This window comes from Bos indicus x Bos taurus, chromosome 14 (genome assembly GCF_003369695.1).
Source record: "Bos indicus x Bos taurus breed Angus x Brahman F1 hybrid chromosome 14, Bos_hybrid_MaternalHap_v2.0, whole genome shotgun sequence".
Lineage (NCBI taxonomy): Eukaryota > Metazoa > Chordata > Mammalia > Artiodactyla > Bovidae > Bos > Bos indicus x Bos taurus.
In genome coordinates this window covers 7,858,174-7,880,347 of record NC_040089.1, presented here as the reverse complement: position 1 = coordinate 7,880,347, position 22,174 = coordinate 7,858,174, and the positions used below count along the sequence as shown (strand labels likewise).

General features: G+C 53.7%; 1 protein-coding gene across 6 annotated transcripts in view; it reads right to left on the bottom strand.

The window, feature by feature from the left end:
- Positions 1-22,174, bottom strand: part of ST3GAL1 (ST3 beta-galactoside alpha-2,3-sialyltransferase 1) — an 88,557-nt gene that overhangs the window by 10,306 nt on the left and 56,077 nt on the right. For all 6 annotated transcript variants that reach the window (XM_027560784.1, XM_027560783.1, XM_027560787.1 and 3 more), the window contains one exon: positions 5,941-6,850. In XM_027560784.1, the coding sequence (XP_027416585.1) occupies positions 5,941-6,243 (303 nt within the window). In that variant the 5' untranslated portion in view covers positions 6,244-6,850. The remainder of the gene's footprint in view (positions 1-5,940; positions 6,851-22,174) is intronic.

Below are 22,174 nucleotides of genomic sequence, written 5' to 3'. Positions count from 1 at the left end.
GGTTGGCCCAGGGTTAAGGAGTTTCCCTGACTTCCCAGATAGCTCAGTGGTGAACAATCTGCCCACCAATGCAGGAGACATGGGTTAGGTCCCTGACCAGGAAGATCCCCTGGAGGAGGAAATGGCAACCCACTCCAGCAGTCTTGCCGGGAGAATCCCATGGACAGAGGAGCCTGGAGGGCTGCAGTCCAAGGGGTCAGACACAACCGAGCACCAGCACTGGGAGCGGGACCCTCAGGGACGACAGTGGGGCGAGGGGTTGCCGTAGTGAGGCCCCCTCTGCCCACCCACATCCGCCCACTGCCTCTGGGGGAGCTTGGCCACACTGCACGGTGACCACACGCTGACACAGACCACTCGCCCACTCAGAGTGAAACCTGGAGCGATCTCCTAAGAAGCATTGTATCTCCTGCATCACCAGGCCACAGTGCTGTCAATTCAACACAAGGAAGGAGGGTCTGAGTCCGCTGAGCGTGTGTCCCGAATCCAAAGGGGAATTTGGAGCCAGGCTTTTATAAGCCCACCTTAACGTCTCTCCCCCAACACCACCCCTGTCTCAGAGCCCTGGAACCTCGACCTACGGAAAGCCCAGTCCCTGGGGCTGGGTAGGGGGACGTGGCTGTGGGGTGAGTCCCACCTGTCTCACCAGCCTCAAAGACAGGGGAGGGGCTGCGGGAGAGAAAGGTGAGGTTAGCTGTTGCTCTGGCCACTGTCTAGGAGATCAGTGACCGGGGGAATGTGTGGGGAGGTCCCCGGGCGCCTGGTCCCCACCTGGCACGGGAGGAGCCAGCATCCACAACAGGAGGCAGAGCAGGAGACCCGGATGGTCCCACGGGTTAGGCCACCTAGCATCTCCTCTAGCCTAAGCCACGGCACGTGCCTGGGGAGCTGCGGGCAATGATATCAGGACCACAGGCACTCGCCTACTGTAAACATCACACAGAATGGTAATCATGAAAGAAAAAGGGAAACTAACAAATGCTGGTGAGGACCTGGAGGATCTGGAGCCCTCGTAAAATAGTGCAGCCGCGGTGGCAAACTGCTTGGCGGTCTCTCAGAGGTTCCATTGCTAAGTATTAAAAAGAACTGATCAGGGACCTCCCTAGGGGTTAGGACTCGGCGCTTGCACTGCTGAGGGTCCAGGTTCAATCCCTGGTCAGGGAATTTAAGGTCCGACAAGCCGCGACCAATAAAAGGAGAAAGAAACCTGAAATCGGGGTCCTGAACAAGTTCACTTGTGTTAGAGCAGCGTTGCTCACAATAGACAAAAGGTGAAACAACCCAAGGGCTCACTGACAGGTGAATGAATAAAGCAAATGTGGAGCATCCATGCAATGGACACCACTCAGTTATTAGAAAGAGAAAAGGGACATTTCCATGTATAGTGCCAAAGGGTGAATTTTGAAAACACATATGCTAAGTGTTATTTCTCTGACTTACTTGCCAGACACAGAAGGACATATTTGTATGATTCCACTTACAGGAGATACTAAGTCACCAGATTCATCAAGACAGAAAGTAGAATGGTGGTTGCCTGGGGGATGAGAGGGACGGTAGGGGTCATTATTATTTGATGGGTATGGGGTTTCTCTGAGGGTGTTGAAAGTGCCAGGTATGGGTAGTGGTGACGGTTACCCAACATCATGAATGCATTTACTGTCACTGAATTGCACACTTATAAAGAGCTAGGATGATAAATACGTGCATGGTGATGGGTTAGTCACTCAGTCGTGTCCGACTCTTTGTGATCCCACGGACTGTAGCCCACCAGGCTTCTCTGTCCATGGGATACTCCAGGCAAGAATACTGGAGTGGGTTGCCATGCCCTCCTCCAGGGGATCTTCCTGACCCAAGGATCAAACCCACGTCTCTTGAGTCTCCTCCATTGGCAGGTGGATTCTTTACCACTGCCCATCTGGGGAGCCCATGCGATGCCTATTCTATCACAAGACCAAAAGCACATCCAGATTAAACACTTGCTCCTACAGCACCTCCTGGGGCAGCTCCAGGCTCCTGAATACACGGTCACCTGGGGATCTCGCTAACATGCAAGATCTGGGAGCCAGATTCGGCGCTTCTTACAGGCTCTCAGGCGATGCTGCTGCTGGTAAAGTGGGGCCACACACTGACAACCCCTGAGATTGAAGACCACAGCCAAGCTCCCCATCAGGAACCTCCACTGAGGACACCCACCCAGGAAGGGCCCGGACATCATGAGGATACACCTAAGACCAGAGAGAGTCCTCGGGGAGCATGACGCTGCATGCTGGGTTAAGGAGCCACGTGGCACTCTTTAATCCAGAGCTCAGCAGTAGTTACTGAGCGCCTCCTACGTGACACATGCCTGCTTTGTCTCAAGGGACCCAGTGTTTGAAGGCTCAGAGCTGGCAGGATACCCGTGTGGGGAGGAAAGCCTTTTGTTGTCCCATTCGCCTATTACCGACTCACTCCTTGATTCATTTTAAAAAGCTGTTGTTCAGTCACTCAGTTGTGTCCAACTGTTTGTGACCCCATGGACTGCAGCACGCCAGGCTTCTCTGTCCTTCCCCATCTCCGAGAGCCTGTTCAAGCTCATGTCTATTAAGTCAGTGATGCCATCCAACCATCTCATCCTCTATCGCCCCCTTCTCCTCCTGTCCTCAATCTTTCCCAGCATTAGGGTCTTTTTTAGTGTTGGCTCTTCTCATCAGGTGGCCAAACTATTGGAGTTTTAGCATCAGTCCTTCCAAGGAATGATCAGGGTTGATTTCCTTTAGGATTGACTGCTTTTAAAGAGTAAGTTTATTTTAAAAGGCAATCTCATATCTCTGCCACACGTGAAAGCAAGAGTTACTTGGCAGAAGTAAAAAAGTAATTATCCAATACGATGAAAACAAAATCACCTTATTCACTTCAAGCTCCATCCTGTTGCTTGCCTGGGCAAGCCGCCCTGTCTTCGCTATTAATAGAACTGAGACGGGCAGGTGTTAAAAGGCTCATCACGAAACAAGGAGGCACATGTAACCCTTGCAACTTCAAAGATGGAAAGAATTAAAGCAGGGATGACTTCCTCCAACCCGTGCCTGACACGATGCTCTTAAAGGCCTCGCCCCTGTATCACCAGGAATCACGCCCCGGGCCCCCAGCTCACACTCCAGGAATCTTGGCTCTGTTCCCGACCTTCATTGGCAGGAGAGAAGACTGAGGTCCAGAGATGGAAAGATCCAGGCCACTGGGGGAGGGCAGAGCGGGCAGAACCGGGGACAGCGGGCCGGGATCTAGCTGTGTTTCTGGGGATGAGCACCCTAAAGCGTCCCCTCACTGGCTTGGGGAGCTGAGGCCGGTCACACCCTGCTGCGTCCCTGTCCTCCCTGGGAAAGGACCTCCTGATTTCTCTGTCTTCTGTAAATGACAATGCAAAGTCCCAGAGGGCTGCTGACAAGCACACAGGAGAGAGTGGGCAGAGGTTCACAATCGCCTCCTCCCCTTCACTCTCCTGACTAGTTTCCAAGCACTGTAGTGTATTTCCCTGTCTACAGTCAGGGCTCAACCAGTGCCTGCTGCTGCTGGTAGGGCTCGTGCCTTAGGGCAGAGCCTGGAGGCAGAAGCTCAGACAGCCAGCATGACCCTGATGTGAAGGACATGGGGGATTATGTGATTCCCCAAGGCACCTGGGCTGTCAGCTTCCAGCCCCTGAAGCCTCCATCCCTGGTCCGGCCTCCCTGCCCTCGCTCCCATGTGGGCCTGGAGAGGCCGCAGTGGGCAAGAAGGCAGAAAACAACGGTGCCTGGGGGCAGACGGCGCAGCCCCAGGTCTGGCTTTGTACTGACAGCCCGGTGACCTCAGTCAAGTCCTTCACCTCGACTTGGAGACAGAGGAGAAGAGGCAGCAGACCACAGAGGGTAAGCGGGTCTAGGCCCAGCCCCTCTGACTTACGCATCCAGCACCTTCCGTGGCCCCCTGCCAGCCCATCAGCCTGCAGGGCATTTCCTGCCAGGCTCATCACATTTGAAAGGCAGGGCTCTGTGTTCAGCATCCTAGATCTGGATCTGTCCTGGATGCCTGGGGGCCTTTAGGCAGTGCTATGGTGCCTCCCGGGAGCTCTCAGGATGGTTTTGGTTTCAGTATTCTATGTCTCTGCCTGGAGGGACAGAAGTGCTTGTCAGATGTGGTGTCCCAACTCTTTATTCAAAACATGTGGTCTGTGTGTTGTCAAGGAACCCAGAAGCTCGAAAGGCCTGCTCCTTTCTGTTGATTTCTATTGGTGAGGCCCTTTCTCGCCTCCCCTCCTCCCCTGCAAAGTCCCTACCAAGTGGTAACCAGAGGCTAAACTCCAGCAAAGAAGAACTGCAGACAAGCACTGGGGTAGGGATTAAAAAAACTGATAAAATGTTAACAGCCATGTGGGAAAATATTCAGCCTTCGTACGTACTGAAAAAAATGTGAATTCATTACCCCTTGCCCATTAAAGCAGCACAAATAAATAAAAATGTTAAAACCTAATGTTTGCAGTGTTGTAGAGAAATGTAGTGAGGAGACTATTATGACTTCAATGTGAAACTCAGCAAGATGAAGTTCCTCAGAATCATTCTTGATATAATATAGGAAATTAAAAGCAAAACCCAGGGACCCTGGGTGCCTACCATCCATCACTCAGTCTTGTGATTGTCCATTTTCCCTTCTCTCCTACCATCCCTAAAAAGGGAAAGCTCTTTTTCCATCTAAATATCTTGGCATCTACTAGATGCTCAATAAATCTTGAATGACTGGGTATTTTTCACTCTCCTTCAATCCATTTTGCATTTGACAACCAGAATTACTTTTCAAACAACTAGATCAGATCATGGACCTCTCCTGATTAAAACTCTTGAAGTTTTCTGCTGCACTTAGACACAAATGCCACATTCTTCGCTTTGGGTCTTGCCTGCCCCCAGACCTCCTCTAGAGGCAGCAACCCCTGCTCACAGCCACACAGAGCTCCTCTACTCACCTCCCCCCGCCCCCCAAGACACCAAGGTGATGCGGCCCCAGGGCTCTTGCACCTGCTGTCCCTGTGACCTACCGCACTTTCCCCTGATCCTTCCACAGCCTGCGTCCTCTCTGCCTTTAGTCTCCACTCAAGTCCTGGCTCCTCAGAGACCTTCCCATTGACCCCATTTAGAGAGGCTTCTGCCCCAAGCTCCCCCCATCACAAACCCCTTTGGGAGGAAGTTCCTCCTCCGAGCACTTCTATCTGAGCCTATCTTGTTTGTTATCCATCTCTCTCTGTCAGAATATAACTCCACGAGAGAAGGACTCTGTCTTTTTTGCTCCTCAGTAATAGTTGAATAGTGGCCTCTAAAAAGATATGTCCAAGTCTTGACCCCTGGAACCTGTGAATGGGACTTTATTTGGAAAAACAACCTTTGCAGATGTAGTTAAGGAATTCGAGATGAGGTCCTCTTGAATACAGAGTGGGCCCTAAACTCAGTGACAGGTGTCCTTACAGAAGAAGGAAGATAGGCGCTTAAGACAGAGAAGGGGTCTGTGTGAAGACGGAGGCAGAGACCAGAGGGATGTGTGTACAAGCCAAAGAATTCGCAGCGACCAGCGACCCTCAGAAGCAGGGAGAGAGGCGTGAGATGGAGTGCCTCAGAGCCTCTAGAAGAACCAACCCTGCTGATCTCAACCTTGATCTCAGACTCTGTCTCCAGAAACAAGAGGGAATGCACGTCTGTAGCTTCAAGCCACCTTCTACGTTACCTGTTACGGCAGACACTGGAAACGCCTACAGAACCCTTGGCTTTGATTTATATAGAATGGATTCTAAATACACAGATGCTGAATGAATGAATGACTAATATTCCGAATCTCACCAAGCGCCTGGCAGGGCCCCAAGTGCACGCCAGGGACTGAGCATTTGGCCCTCAGGAGCCCCCCGCCCCGCCTCCCACGAGACCCGCCCACAGCCCCGGTTCTCACCAGCCACCAGTTGTATGTGTCTTCCTCCAGGAGCGCGTTCTTGGCCGTCAGCAGCGGCTGCATGGACCGGTTGAATCGCTCGTCGAACCAGGAGGAGACCCTGCGCTGCCCGATGCAGCGAGTACAGGTACAGGGCCTGTTGGAATACTTCATGAGCTTCTTGAAGTTCTCCGAGAGCTCATGGACCATCTGCTTGGGGAACCAGGTGGTGGCCAGCATGGTGTGAGAGTAGTTCAGGAAGAAAGAGGTGAGGAAGATGAACAGGAGGAGGAGCGTGAGCACTTTGAGAGTTCTTTTCCTCATGGTCGCCTTTTCTGCTTTACTGAGGGGGCGGGGCAGGGATGGGCTGGAGGAAACCAGGCCTAACTGGGGAAGAACTCCAAAGAAAGAGCCTGGAGATAGAGGCTCAGTCGCAGGGCAGGACAAGACAGGGACAGCCACGGAGCTTTAGAGCTTCCTGACGGCCACGTCTGCAGGCGGACAGCCACCAGGCTGTGCTGGACATCACCCACAATACTCAAAGGCTGTGGACCACTCGTGGTGGGTTGGCTCTGCTGGCGTGCAGTTTGTCTTTTCAGGAAATAGAGTGGCCTGTTTCATCAGCAATCTTCAAACAGCCGATAACGTCTCTTGATGAAGCTTTAATCAAAACTTAATAACTGTGATTTCCTTTCCCATCCAAGGGGGTGGTGGGGTAATTAATCCTTGTGACAGCCCAGGGTCCCTCGAAGGTGAAGACGTCACAGGAAGGGCCGTGGTGCGGGACAGAGGGAAGCTGTTTCTGCCACCGCCCTCTGGACAGGATGGTGCGTGACAATTCTTAATTAGAACTGGGTCTTGCCCACGCTGTAACCAGAGATGTGGTGGGGAAGCAGCTGGCTTGATGAAGGCACTGGGGGCTGTCTGTCATCTACACAGAGAAAGAGGAAGAAAACAGGATGAATGTCTCTTCCCTTCTTCAAAAACAAAACTTTTCTGTCTCTCCACTTCCTCCATTTCTTCTCTGTTGCGACACCACCGATATGGCAGGTGGACAATTTTTTAACCTTTTGAACTTCAGTGCATGCATGTGTACAGTGGGATGTTAATGCCTATTGTGCAAGGTTGCCAAGAGACACGGAAGGTGTCCCCCCGCATCTTTCCTGCAACCAGAACCTAGTACATTGAAGCACACGACCAAAGTTTGTGAAATGAGTTAATAATGCACATACGGTGCTGGGCACACAGAGCTTGCTGACCACAAGCTACTTTCTCTCTCCTTCACTCTCTCTTGGATTCTGAAGTTCAACAACAACCAAAATGCTACTCTTAAGAGGGTAGCCCAGACTTCTACCTGGCCGAGGTTCAAGTACTGGTTTACCAGCTGAATGGTTTGGGGCAATTTATTCAACCTTCCTGACCCTCAGTTTTCCCTTCTATAATATAAGACAATAATACCTCCACTTATGGGATGGCCATGAAGATAAGACAAAATGCTCTCTGCTGAGTTTCTGGTATTCATTAAGCAATTGCTAAACTTTCTGTCCCCAGTGGCTCAGCTAGTAAAGAACTTGCCTGTCAATGTGGAAGACACAAGAGATTCAGCTTCGATCCCTGGGTTGGGAAGATCCTCTGGAGAAGGAAATGGCAACCCACTCCAGTATTCTTGCCTGGAAAATTCCATGGAAAAGAGGAGCCTGGCAGGCTACAGTCCATGGGGTCACAAAGAGTCAGACATGACTATGCACACACACACACACAAACTTTTCTTTGCTGTTTTCTACGTATGAATGGATATTCTTGGATGAGCCACTAAGAGCCAGAGAGGATGGTGCATTCATGCATACCTATTTCCTCAACTAACAAAGCATATGGTCACCCAGATAGGGGTCTCCCAAGTTGTCCAAAGAAACTGAGATTCAAAGAGATTAAGTGGCTGTGCCCAAGGTCGTGGGGAGAGGAAGAAGTGAGATCTGAGTCTGGATCCCAGACCTTCTGAGTCCATGCACCTGGAGGGGCCGGGGTACCAAGAACAGGGCAGGAGTGTGCCCTGGATGGACACCCTGTCCGTTAATTGGGCACCAGATGACCATAGTTGGAGGGGTACAGAGAAAGCTGGGAGCCATTTATTCCGAGAAAGCACACCGGGACGCCTGAGAGGCTTGTAACACAAGTCCCCACACCTCCCTGGCTTTTGGGCTCCTGCACAGCACAGCTGTGGTCACACCTCTGCACTTGAACCTGACTCCCCTTGGTCCTTGCTGAGCATATGCCCCCGTCTCTATCCGTCTGATCAGTTACCTTCACCATCCCAACGTGTAGGCTGTCAAGCAGCTGGATTTCCGACCACCCTCCCCACCGGCCCCTGCTGCCCAGGGAAGTGATAGTGAAAGGAAGATTGATTACTTTCTGGTAGAAAGAGGGGCAGTTCAAAAACCAGATTAAATCCACAGCGCCGTCCTGGAGATAGCCAGGGGACAAGACATGTTGCTTCTACTGCTTCCTCGAGGCCTCAGCCCGGCGGGTAAGGTCTCCTCATTTGCCTTCTCCTCCACTTTGTACTTGTCGTGACAGTGTGACTTGTATGGAGAACCTAATGGTGTGTAGAGCCGTCCCTTCCAGCCACCCCTGCTCCTCCGTCCAGCAACCAGCTCTGTCATCTGAGTCAGATTAACCTGCTTATCCTCAAGGGCGGGCTCTGATTTAACTTGGCAGGCAGAGGGTTCCCACCCCTCCTACTGCAGTAATTGGTCCAGGGATGGGCACGCAGCCTAATTCATCTGGAGCGAAACTCCTGACTTTTGCAGAGGAAGGGGGAAAGAGACGTTCTTTGGCTTTGGCCAGTTTGCTGTTTGAATGCGAGGTCTGGAGTTGTACCAGACACTTAGCTCCCTCACTGATTGGTGTTAAGTCCCTATTTGATCATGGCTGCCGCCCTCCCTGGGCCTTGACTTTTCAGTGACATCAGAGAATAAATCCCCTTTATTGTGTAAAGCAGACTGTTTGTAACTTGACTGACTGACCCACAGGTCAGTTGTTCTGGCCTCTGGGCACCCAGCCTGGCTGTCCCCACCATCCAGAAAACCCACCCCACCCTGCTTGGCTCCTTTGACTCCGGGAGGGAGGTCTGCCTGTGCCTGGCCTGAGCGGGGGCCTCTCCTGGCTTCCGCTGCATCCCGGCTCCTCTCTGCCTGTGCTATGTGCTTGCCTGTCTCCTCCCTGAGCTGGGCGCTCCATGAGGATGGACACTCAGTCCCACTCATTGTCGTGGCCCTGACATCGGGAACCCACAGGGCGTAAAGGGACGCAGACGTAGATGAAGGGAAAGATGAAAGAGTCAGAGGGGAAAGCTGGGCCAGAAAGCACAGGCTGAGTCTGCGATTCTCACCAGGATGCTCACCCCCATTTGCTGTGTGACTGTGAACAAGTGCCCGACCCTCTCTGAATCACCCTTTCAACTGGAAAATGGAGCTGATGACACAGATTCTGCCCGCTTCTTGAGGCTATCAACTAAGGTACGATCTATCCATTCAACTGATTCACTCGATGCGTATTTGCCAGGGCCCTGTGCTGTGCCAGGCTTTGGGCTGGGTGGCAGGGATCCATCATGAAAGATTCTAAAGTGGGAACTTCCCAGGCACCTGCAAGGCCCCAGCACTTTGGGAGAGAGGATACTGGTGTCCTTGGGTCCGAGAGGGGCATGCATGTGGGTGGGGCGGAGGGTGTGTGGGATTCAGAAACCAGGATCAAGACTGAGTGTCTCTGAGCAACATGGAGACTCACTGGAGGGTCTGACTCACAAGGTCTCATTACATTTGTCTTTGTAATGAGCAGAACCCATGATGCTCTTATGGACTCTGTATCCTGATGCCAAGGGCATCAGTTCACTGAAACAGATAATTACTGAACCATGTTGATCAAATACAACTGTGAATGAGAAGCTAGGTCCCTTACAATGTCCCAGCTCCACGAGAGGTATTAACATTCTACCCTGATGCTAGAGGGAGGGGGCAGTGAGCGTTGAGACAGAGCGCAAGGCCGGATGGCAGAGGCAGGGGGGACCGTGACACCCTCCTCCCATCCATTCATCTGGTACATCCTGGTAGCTGCATCTCTGAGGCCAGGGTGCTGGTTTTAAACCCACCTACCAGCAGACCCTTCCAGGCTGGTACCAATTAGTACCCTCAAAAGCCCTGGAACAAAACTGCCTTGGAAAAGTAGGAACAGCCCACCCCTGGCCCTGCTCCCCCCAACCTTCTCCCTTGCCCCAGGGAAGAAATAAAGAATGCGTGACTTTCTGTTCTCTATTAAGTGAGGCAGCCTGCAACACATGGGGAATGCTAGCCCGGGCCTCTGAGATGGGACTGAGGCCAAGACGCCACGGGCCAAAGATCTCCCTGAGCCAAGTGCACAGCAAGGAAGGCTGGCTATGCCTCCCCTGACAAGGAGGATGAGGAGAAGGAAGGGGAGGAGGACCCAGCTCCCAGTGCTGTCTGCAGAGAGGCAGTCATGTCTCAGCCATGGACAGGAGTTCTGGGGGACACACGGAGGAGGTGCACAGAAAAGATGGATAATTTGGAACGGTGGCTCAGAGGGTAAAACGTCTGCCTGCCGTGCGGGAGGCCCATATTCAATCCCCGGGTTGGGAAGATCCCCTGGAGAAGGAAATGCAACCCTCTCCAGTATTCTTGGCTAGAGAATCCCAAGGACAGAGGAACCTGGTGGGCTACAGTCTATAAGGTCGCAAAGAGTTGGATATGACTGATGGACTTCACTGGAGGACGCACAGAGGAGGTGCATGTCACGGTCCCAGAGGGTCACCCCTCAAAGTTGACACAAGTCAGTGCCCCTTCAAGAACTCAGAAAGGATTCCCTGAAGGAGGGTCCCTAATGAAGCTACCCTCCTCCCCTCCACCCCTAAAAATAGGGAGATAGTGATGATTACCAGCCACTAAGAGAAGAACTGCTTCCAATACTTGGCAAACCAAATGAATGGACAGATGGGGTTTGTGAATGTTTGGTTAATGCCTGCTAAACTTCCCGCTTGGGAAGACCCCCTGGAGGAGGGCATGGCAACCCACTCCAGGATTCTTGCCTGGAGAATCCCATGAACCAAGGAGCCTGGCGGGCTACAGTCCCTGGCGTCACAAAGAGTCAGACATGACTGAGTGACTAAGTACAAACTGCACGGTAGGTCTCACAAGGCTGGGATGTCATACTAGCTCTCTGCATAGCCTTCTGCCTCATGTTGGCTGGTGAAGTGACCGAGTGAACAGTAGGTTGTTGGTAATATTCACACTTCTGATAAGGAGCTGCCATGACTGTCCTCCATGGGATCCTCAAGTCAACTGGGTGAAATAAGCCAAAGGAGCCACAGGGTCCCAAAGTCAGACACAACTTAGACACAACATCAGACACGTTTCCCTGAAATGAGAAACCGAAGTTCAGAGAAGGCAAGTGACTTGTCCAAGGTCACACAGCGAGATGCCAGCAAAGCCAGCACTTTGCTCCAGGCTCCTACCTCCTCCTGGGCTGTCCTCCATAAACACAGCTAACTGTTCTACTTCATCAGGACCTGCCCTCATTTCTTTTCTTGTCATTTCTGTGGGTTTCAAATCTGTCATCTTTCTGCCTTCCTGAAATGGATACTACCTTGTCCATCCTCTCTTCTGCTGTGTCCACTCCGTTTAAATTATATACTACATTTATTTCAGTTACTGTATTTTTTCAGTTTTAGAATTGCCACCTGAGTAATATTTTAAATAAGTTCCAGTTTTCGGGTGAAAATCTGTACCTTGTCACCTGTCTGCCTGCAATGATCCATCACAGTTATTTTAAAACCATGTCTTACCCTCGTGACATCTGGAGATGAGGGTTTATTTCTGTTGTCTGTTTTCTCTCCTTATCTCTCTTTGGTCATTTGGCTCTGTCTCCCAGCATGCCTGGTTAACAGTGGACAGAGCACGGGCCGGAAGTGTAGCAGCTGAGGACAAGGTGGTCCTTGGACAGGAAGGAATCTGTTTGGCCCTGGAGGCAGGTAGAGCACAGGCACACTCCCCCTGTCCCAGCTGGTGACCGACAACCAGGCTGCACAGTCTTCATGATGACTAGTTATTCCTGGCTTGCCCTTACTTATAAGGAAGAGCCTTTCTTTTTTTAAATATTTAATTTATTTATTTATGGCTATGCTAGGTCTATGCTTTGCTTCAATAGGCTCTTCTCTAGCTGTGGGGTCCCCTGGTGGCTCAGACGGTAGAGTCTGCCTGCAGTTTAGGAGACCCGGGTTCGATCCCTGGGTCAGGAAGATCCCCTGGAAAAGGAAATGGCAACCCACTCCAGTACTCTTGCCTGGAAAATTCCATGGATGGAGGAGCCTGGTGGGCTACAGTCCATGGGGTGGCAAAGAGTCAGACATGACTGAGTGACTTCACTTTCTCTTTCTTTCTGTAGTTGTGGCGAGCGGGGGCTACTCGAGCTGTGCTGCACGGCCTTCTCACTGCAGTGGCCACTCCTGCTGTGGGCTTCAGTGTTGCAGCTCCCAGGCTCCAGAGCACAGGCTCAGTAGTTGTGGCACGTGGGCTTCTCCCACGGAGAAGGAAAGGGCAACCCACATCAGTATTCTTGCCTGGGGAATCCCTAAGGACAGAGGAGCCTACTGGGCTACAGTCCACAGGGTCCCAAAGTCAGACACAACTTAGCGACTGACTACACGCATGGATATTTGAATTGCTTCCACCTTTACTGGACTTCCACCTTTAGTGGACTATTAAGCCACTTTATTGGTGGCTCGGTGGTAAAGAGTCCGCCTGCCAATACAGGAGACCCGGGTTTGACTTGTGGGTCGGGATGATCCCCTGGTGTAGGAAATGGAAACCTACTCCAGGATTCTTGCCTGAAGAATTTCATGGACAGAGGAGTCTGGTGGGCTAAGTCTAGGGGATCATGAAGAGTCAGACATGACTGAGTGACTGAGCACATGGGCTTAGTTGCTCCACAGCCTGTGGGATCTTCCAGGACCAGGGATCCAGCCAGAGTTTCCTGCACTGATCCGCAAGGAAGCCCAGGGCATAGTCCTCCAAAGGGAAGCTGGGAGGGCTATGAATTTGTTAGGCATGCCTCCTCCATGCACTCTCTCACTTCCAATTTCTGTCTCCCCTATACTGTGAGACTATCAAAAGCTCAGGCTAGCTTTTCAATCTCTCAGCTGCTGTGTTCAGCTTGTTTCCTTAGGCTCTGGTCCCATGCAACTTAAATTCTGCCAAATGCCTTGAAAGGAATAAAAAAGGTGCAGAATAATGGCCCTCTTCCCAAGGTTTCTGTTGCTTTGCTTCTTGGCCCCTTCATTTTAGCTGACCTGGGAGTCGTGTCCTCCATTTTTATTTCGTTTCATTATTACTATTTTTCACTCCTCACCTCTTGAGACTGCTCAACACTGAGCTGCTTCTCTCTGCTTGTCTTCTGGAGCCGCTGGTCACTGGACACTTGGAATCCATCTGTTCTGGTTCTGTGCCAGTGGATCATGGCCAGTGGTTGTTGGAATAAAAAAAAAAATGGCCCAGACATACCTGGGTTCAAATCCCAGCTCTTCCTATTCCCAGTTCTGTTCTCAGGGGTAAGGCACTGCAGCTCTCTGACACTCGGTTTCTGAGTCCACAAAGTGGGACTGTGTGCGTGCCCACTGATTTCAGTTATGTCTGACTCTTTGTGACCCCATGGGCTGTAGTCCGCCAGGCTCCTCTGTCCATGAAATTCTCTAGGCAAGAATACTGGAGTGGGTTGCCATTTCCTCCTCCAGGGCAATTTCCTGACCCAGGGATTGAACCCTCATCTCCTGCGTTGCAGGCAGATTCTTTACCCTTGAGCTACCGGGGAAGCCCACATAGTGAGACTTGTAACGCCGGAAGGCAGGGCTGCTGTGGGATAAAGGGATTTGCACAAAAGCGAGCAGCTTGGTTTGGGGGCACAGAGCAGGCACCTTATAAATGTCAGTTCTCTTCCCTCCCCGAGTTTCAGGTTCCTCGTTTGTAAAAAGTCCAACAGATTCCCTGGCTTGCCTTACTGGCAGGGTTATTTAAAAGACTGAATGAAATCAGGCATGAAAGAACAAACTGGGGGAATGAGGAAAATGATGATTTCGACTCGCTTCATTAGCTGCTTCCATGCGTCGAGGGATGGGACAACCAGCCCTTCACTTCCTCCTGCTCTACTGGCCAGGACCTGCAGGGAGGAGGGTCCCAGAGCAATGCATGGGCTAGAGTGTAATGGCTATCTGTGGTCATTCACGGGGCCCTTCTCTCTTCAAAGGGTTAACTGTTGGAGCATCAACCTGTGTGCGATGCGAGGGCTCTTAGGGCATCCTGATTCTTCCTGCTTGCACGGCCCCTGCCGGCTAGCATCTACTGGACTGGGGATTCTGTCCCTGCTCTCTCCTCTGCATCGTGGGGCTGGAAGGTTAGAAATGACACTTCCCAACTTCCCCTGACCGGGCGGCTCTGCAATAACAGGATAATCAGCATGGAGGTGAGCTTGTCCTCCTTCCTGTGGGGGCAGAGGCTGCTCTGTGGACCAACCCTCTGCCTCCTCCACCTTCCAGTTTGCAGGGCATCTCCACACTCTGAGCTGGCATCTTTTTTTTTTTTAGAGTTACTTTTTTGGTCTTATTTTTGGCCATGCTGGGTCTTCGTTGCTGTGCTCAGGCTTTCTCTAGTTGTGGCGAGCAGGGGTTACTTTTTGTCATGGTGCACACGTTTCCCCTTGTGTGGCTTCTCTGTTGCAGAGCAGGGGCTCTAGGGAGCAGGCTCAGGAGTTCTGCTGCATGGGCTTAGCTGCTCCTCAGTATGTGGGATCCTCCTGGAGCAGGGATCGAACCCGTATTCCCTTCACTGGCAGGTGGATTCTTAACCACAGGAGCACCAGGGAATCCTTGTGCTGGCTTCTTGTGGCTTCCTGGCCTCTGGGCTCCAGCCTTCAGCATCAGGACCGATATACCTGAGGGCACGGCCCCCATCACCTTTCCAATGACTGTCTAAGCCCCAGATCCTCTGAACCAAATCCTTCTGAAGCTTCTGCCTCAGTGAAGCCTCATCATCACCTGGGGATAAGGCGGTGCCCACCTCATGGGCTTCCCTTGTGGCTCAGCTGCTAAAGAGTCCGCCTGCAATGTGGGAGACCTGGGTTTGATCCCTGGGTTAAGAAGATCCCCTGGAAAAGGGAAAGGCTACCCACTCCAGTATTCTGGCCTGGAGAAGCCCATGGACAGAGGAGCCTGGCGGGTTACAGGGTCCGTGACCACGGGGTCACAAAGAGTTGGACTCGACTGAGCGACTTTCATTTCGCTTCACACTTCACACATGCCTCACGGGGCTGGGCTGAGAAAGGCTCCAATCAGTGCAGGCAGAGCTCAGGAGTCTGCGCCCAGCACACAGGGAGCACTCCCTGAATGTTGGGCTTGACTTCTGACATCCTCCAGCGGCTTCTGGTTTCCTGCAAGGAGCGCCATCTAACAGCCCCACTCGGCCCTCTCCTTTCTGCCCACATCACTGAACAGACGCGGAGACTGAGCTCAGGAAGGGGAAGCAGTGCATCCAACAACACATGGCAAAGTCCAGAACCGAGAGGGGAGCCAGGAGCCTGATTCCAAGACCGCCTGGATCCTTAGAAGGAACCTGCTCTGTTCACGCAGCTGCCTGGCTTGGCTGTTTCCACACTTGCCGGGGGCAGGAGGGTGGAGGGCAACACAGGCTGGGATGGACAAGGAAAGGAGCCAGCAGGAGCTGAGGGTGCTGCATCAGGCACTGATTAATCTGTCATCAGGGGACATCACCTGCTTATGGAGGCTCCCCCTTTGCAGACCCTGTTTACCCACAGTACTGGACTGTCACAGCTCTGGGACTGAGTACCAGCTCCATCTTTCAGAGGCAGGAACAGAGGCCCACAGCTGTCAAGGGACAGAATCCCAAGGAGCTGGGGTACTGGGAGATGGGGAGCGCAGGAGGTAGGGGCCCCGCCCTGAGCCCCCCGTGACGTCTGAGCTGAGGAAGACCGACAGTGACCACGCCACAGCAGCGACATGAGGATCTGCGTGGAGCCAGTTTGGGGCCTGGCAGGGTGCAGATGTGACCTCTCCTCTCCCAGCTTTTGCTTCCTCCCTGGTCAGCATCTCCAGGCCAGCTCCACCCTCTGAGTCACACACAAAGTTGGCAGCCAGGCTCGTGTGGCCCAGCCTGGACCTGACTAGCTCTGTGTGTGTCTCTCTCTCCCCCAGCTCAAGAAGGACCAGCCTTGGCTGCAGCCAGACTCAGATCGCTCCAGAAAACATTATCCAAGAGCAGCCCAGCTTGGGTGAGGTGAGGCCTGAGAGATGGCCTCAGGGAGAGGCAAATAGGCTGTGATAAGTAACACAGAAATCCTGCCTGACTTGCCAGCCCGCCAGCTGGCCGTAAAAGTTCACACTTACGGCTGCAACGTCAACCACAACTGCATTGTCAGCTCCTGCCTAAGTCTCCAGGCTGCAGGTCTGCCGCCCAGATTTTGACTCTGCCAGCCCCGAGTTACATGTTGCTGCTGTTTTTCAGTCGCTAAGTCATGTCTGACTCCTTGCAACCCCACGGATTATAACCCACCAGGTACCACTGTCCATGGGATTTCCCAGCAACAATACTAGAGTGGGTTGCTATTTCCCTCTCCAGGGGATCTTACCAACCCAGAGATCAAACCCGCATCTCCTGCTTTGGCAGGCGGGTTCTTTACCACTGAGCCACCAGGGAACCCGGCCCTGCCCGTCACCACCCACCCACATGGCATGAGCCAATTCCTAAAATTTAATCTCTCAATATACACACACATCTATTGTATTGGATTTTTTCCGCTGGAGAACCAGCTATTACCCTTTCCTTTGTGTGATTGAAGAGAGAGCCGGAGACGAGTCGGGGGCCCCCTAAGAAAGTGGTAACGGCCACAGGACCACAGGATGGGCCAGTAACTGGGCAGAGAGGACAGGGGCCTACGGGCAAAGGAAGCTGCAGGTGCAAAGGCCTGTCAGGAAAGCAGGTGGGTTGGCAGGAACTGAGAGAGACGGTCAAGCCGAGCAGAAACCCAGAGAGGAAGATGTAAGATGGGGTAGGGGTATGGGGCTGGAGCCACATATCAGGAGCCAGGGGAAGTCTCTGCAGGCTTTGCAGCAGAGGGGAGGTCAGGCTCGGGAGGGTCCCAACTTGCCCAAGTCCTCTGGGTTGGGGCACCCGCAGGGCACCTCCCATGCGCAGCACTGCCCCCGCCCGGCCGGCCCTGGGTTCCTGGAAGGGTCGAAGCTGTGTGGCCCAGCCTCCCGGGGGCTCAGGTGGTGAGCTGGGCACCTTGGCTTTCCTTCCCTCCACTCTTGGCACTCTGCTCTGTGCCCAGGGCTGCCCTGGGGCCTCACCTGTGAGTTCCCACACTGGTTGGCTTTGGGCCATGTGGGCACAGACAGGAGAATGGAAGGAGGATGGGGGCTGAGGCCAGACACTTAGGGCTCTGGCCCCTCCCGACCCCCGTGGGGCAGCCAAGACCTGGCAGCCTCTGGCTCCCGTCAATGGCCCTCGTCATGCGATGGCTCTGTTTGCGGGTCTCAGTTCTCTTCAGCCCCAGGATGAGCAATACCCCATGGTTTTTCCCCCAGGGGCCAAACCACGGCCTTGAGAATCACCCTCGCATTCACCTGCCCTGGGTGGCCCACTCTGAATGGACCCTGTACATCCGGCAAAGATCATCCTCTGGAGGTGTGGTCCGCAGGGAGCCCCGCCCCCACCCCTTCTCTCCCCAGAGAAACAGCTGCTCCAAGAACAGCCGCGGCAGCTCGGAGGGCTTTTCAGGAAGAGTTGGCTCAGGCTCTTTCTGGAATCCTTCCAACGCTGCTCCCAATGCTGCCCGGGACTCACCCATCAAGAAGCCTCCCTGTCCTCCTCCGGCCGATGAGACAGCCTGAGGCAGGGACAGCACTGGGGTGGGCGTCTCTGTGGGTGCCATGCAGGCTCCAGGCTCACCACTTTCCAGGTTCCACCAGGGGGCGCACTAACAAGCCCTGCCTCCAGGCTCCCGGGGTAACACCAGCTGCCTCCCGAGGCTGCCTCCTGCTGGATCACGGGTGAGTCACAGACCCAGGCCCCTTTAGCCCTTGACTGCTCTGGGTGGTGCCTGGGACTTGACCCCACCCACTCCCAAGGCCCTGTCTGTGAACGATTCCCCGGCTGTCCCCCATTCGTCAACTCTCTGACTTCTGCTGGACTTAAATATCCAGGTATCAGACAGAATCCTCACTGTTTTTCCTGCGGACTAAGGCTTTTGAGCTGTGGTGTTGGGGAAGCCTCTTGAGAGTCCCTTAGACTGAAGGAGATCAAACCAGTCCATCCTAAAGGAAATCAACCCTGAATACTCATTAGAAGGACTGATGCTGAAGCTGACGGTTCAGTACTTTTGCCACATGATGCAAAAAGCTGACTTGTCGGAAGAGACCCGATGCTGGGAAAGATTGAACACAGGAGGAGAAGGGGGTGGCAGAGGATGAGATGGTTGGATGGCATCACTGACTCAATGGACAAGTGAATTTGGGCAAGCTCCAGGAGATGGTGAAGGACAGGGAAGCCTGGCGTGCGGCAGTCCATGCAGGGTCACAAAGAGTCAGACATGACTGAGTGACTGAACAGCAACAAGGGTCATAGAATATCTCTAACCAGATCTGGGGGCCACGGGTAGTGACCTTCGTCCTGTCTCCCTGTCTATTCATGCAACCCACCCATCCAGCTGTGTCAGTATCTGATGCTTTCTTTGCTGGACACCTGGCAAGGCACCTAGAAGATCTCTGGGGTGGACACCCTTCAAGGACACGTGGCTTCTTAGAGACCAGCCCGGGTGGGTACGAGACAGTCACAAGTCCTCTGCGGAAGGTAGTATTATCATCACCTCCTTGGTACAGGGCAGAGCTGGGGTCACATGACCATGGAGGGCTGGGGCTGATGCCCAAGCCAGCTCTTCAATACCACCCTCCTGGCTTCTCACCTGGGCACGTGAGGACACCTGTAACACCTCACGGAGCACACCACTGAGCACCATCACCTCTCTTCACTGCTAGATAGGGAAGCCCGCCTGGGCAGCAGTCCATGAGGGACCAGCATCATTAAGGAGGGAATGCCAAGGGCCCCAGGGATTTGGAAGTGGCAGGTTGGTAACAACTGAAGGGAGAAGGGACACAGCTTCTGTGGACGAGGTGGGCATGGAGCTGGACCTTGAACACAGCAGGGGCCTGGGGCTGATGGAGGCGATTGGAGAGGTGGTGGAAACCAGGTGGCTTCCAAACAGTGAGTTGGTGGAGGTGGTGGTGATGGGGGGCACAGTTCTGGAAAACGGGGTGCCCTTAGGAGTGACTGTGCTAGGTGGGGGCCCGGTGATGGAAGTCTATAGGAAAGCGGACTTTGGGATGAAGGCAGTGGGGAGCCAGCAATGGTCTGTGAGCAGCAGAAGGCATCCACACAATCAGCACCTGGAGCCTGGACTGGACGGTGTGCACACCGCGTCCCCTGGAGTCTGGAGAGCAGCTCTGCCTCGATCTTGGTGCGTTGGGAAGCCCGTTTTGGGGGACTTCACTTTCCTCCACTCCTTCTTGCAATGACTTTGCCCATTTCCCGCACACCCAAGAAGTGCGGCAGGTTGGGGGAACCCTCTCTAGGACTTGTGAATTCTCCTCACCCTAGTACCTCTTGCCTGCTCCTGTGCTGGGGAGCTGGAGGACAAAGCAGAGGTTTCCAGACACACCAGCTGGACTTCAGAGCAGGCAGTTTGGAGAAGCACCCGTGAGAAACGTGATTAACCAGGATTAGGGTCATATGAGAAGGAGCTGGATCAATTTTCATGCTTTGAGCTGCACAAAAGGGAATTTAAATCCAGAAATCTCCTTATGTGTGTAGACTGAGGGATGCTCAAATCGGAGTCCAAAGACAGCCACACAATATCCAAGGTGTGTAACGTGGTCGGGAATCTCAGGAGTCACCCTGTGTAGGCACCTCCAGGCAGACACCAGGTCCCAGAAGAAAGAGGGGTTTCTCTGATTTGGGTGGCGGAGAAGTCAAGACAAAGGAAAGACGATTCAGAAGGGGGAAGCTCCCACCACACCCTCACCTCGGGGGTCTGCCCTTGGTTCTAAAGAGCCGGGGGTTCCCTGACTTCCTTCCAGGCCCCCTGACTTCAAGGGGAGATCTGAACTGTAATGATTAACAAGAGGCATCCAATCAGCTCCTGAAGGGGGTTGAGGGGGTTGATCTCTGGTGACTCCCAGAATGCGGGTTCAGATTGCAGGATAAACCCAGTGGCCAAAGAGGCAAGGAGCCCAGCACGCACCTGTGTTCTGGGGTGAGCAGGGGCCCCAGAAAAGCATGTGTCTGGCACAAACCATCCCTGGAAGTCAAGGGTCGGAGGACTGTCATGGTGTCTAGTGGGGTGACTGGGATATAACTGGCCCAGCTCCCCACCCCTGGCCAAGCCCCGTTTGGGAAGAGACGAGGGGCCGCTCTGTGTATTTAACCCTGCAGTGCTCTGGGCCCAAGTCACCCACGTGGGGCCCCCTCTCGAGCCCTGAACTTGGGGAAGGAGGGACACCTTGCCCCCTTGATGAGGGGCTGCGCAGCTGTCCACCGGGAGGACTGACAGCAAAGGTGTCTGAGAAGACGCGCAAGGATGGTGTTGGGGGCTGCAGCGAGCTCCCGGGGCGGCTGAGATCAGGCAGCCTGCGGGCAGTAGAGGCCCAGCGAGCCGGGCAAGAGCAGAGGGACCAGGGACGACCTGCGCACGTGGAGGGCGTGGCAGGAGTCCTCAGAGCCTGGAGCAGCAGGGAGGCTGGGAGCCACGGGAGAGACAGGATCCCTGAGTGAGTATTCCCCATTCGCACCCACAGCTGGTGAGTCCTGGAGAAACCCCTGCTGGTGTGTGTGTCGGGGAAGGGGCAGGGGACCTGTCTCTAACATACACAGCTGTGCGTCAGGCACCGAGCTGGGCGCTTCTCCCAGGCCGTGAGGGGGTGGTGCTGCCTCTGTCAAGGTCAAGGCTGAGGGCTCTTGTTCAAGGGCACCTGGCCAGGGATGAGGCTGAGATTCAGTCGAGGGTCCTGAGGGTCCTGGGGGGCATCTACCCCCAAGCCTGAGCTGCTCTCACAACTGGAGTCCTAGCTGGAGCCCAACACCCCTGCTGTGGGTGCATCCATGCCGCCTGGAAGGTCACACACCCACTCAGCCCTACTCCCACTCCTCCCTACAAAGTGCTCACAGCTACAAGCCATCCTCTATGCAATGAGGGAGGCAAGTCAAGCGGGAAGGCAGGAAAGAGTGAGCTACGCTGACCACCCCCTCCCAGATGGCGAATACTCCCCTTGTGGCCACAAGTGCTTGGCGATAAAGCCGTTCTGCCCCAGCTCCCCAGGCTGAGGGCAGGAGACGGCAGGGTCTGTCCCCAGTTGCCCATCAAAGAGCCTCCCACTTGGGGAGAGTGGCACTTTGAAACCCTCTCGTTCTGCCTAATTTGCTTTAAAGCACAGACTTCCTTTCATCTTTTCCTGAAACGCCATGTGAGAGGCAGGCTTTAAAGAGGCTGGCTGCTGCCCTGGGGTCTCAGAGGCTGGCCGGGGTGGCGGGTCCAGGCGTGTCTCGGGGTCTGGTGGTGCGTACCTGACACCAGGCAGGGTCTCCATCCGAGAGTCCCAGGACTTCTATTCTGCCAGCTGGGAGACCTCACCCAGCCGTGGGGCAATGCGCATCCTTGTGTTTGAGTATCCTGAGCTGACACAGGGACCACTGGAGTTTGCGGGAGGGACATTGGGGTAACTATAGCCCTCCCCAGATATACAATACAGGGTAAGAGTGATAGATAATGAAATCAAGCCCGTTTTACAGCAAGACAAGAAAATTTTCCTCTGGAGAAAAACTTAAACACAAGGGTTATCTTTGTCCATGCGGGCCTGCTCCTTCCATTATAGTATGTGCTGTGCGTCCCTGTTAACCAGACCACCATGCCCTTCTCCAGGGGGTCTTCCTAACCCGGGGATTCCCCCACATTGCAGGCAGACTCTTCACCATCTGAGCCACCAGGGAAGCCCGACTAACACTTTGATTTTAGTGTGTGTGTTGTGCATCTGTCTTGACCAGATCTTCTTAGAAGATGGGAGGTCCTGATGGCTCAGAGGGTAAAGAATCGGCCTGCAGTGCAGGAGACCTGAGTTCAATCCCTGGGCCGGGAA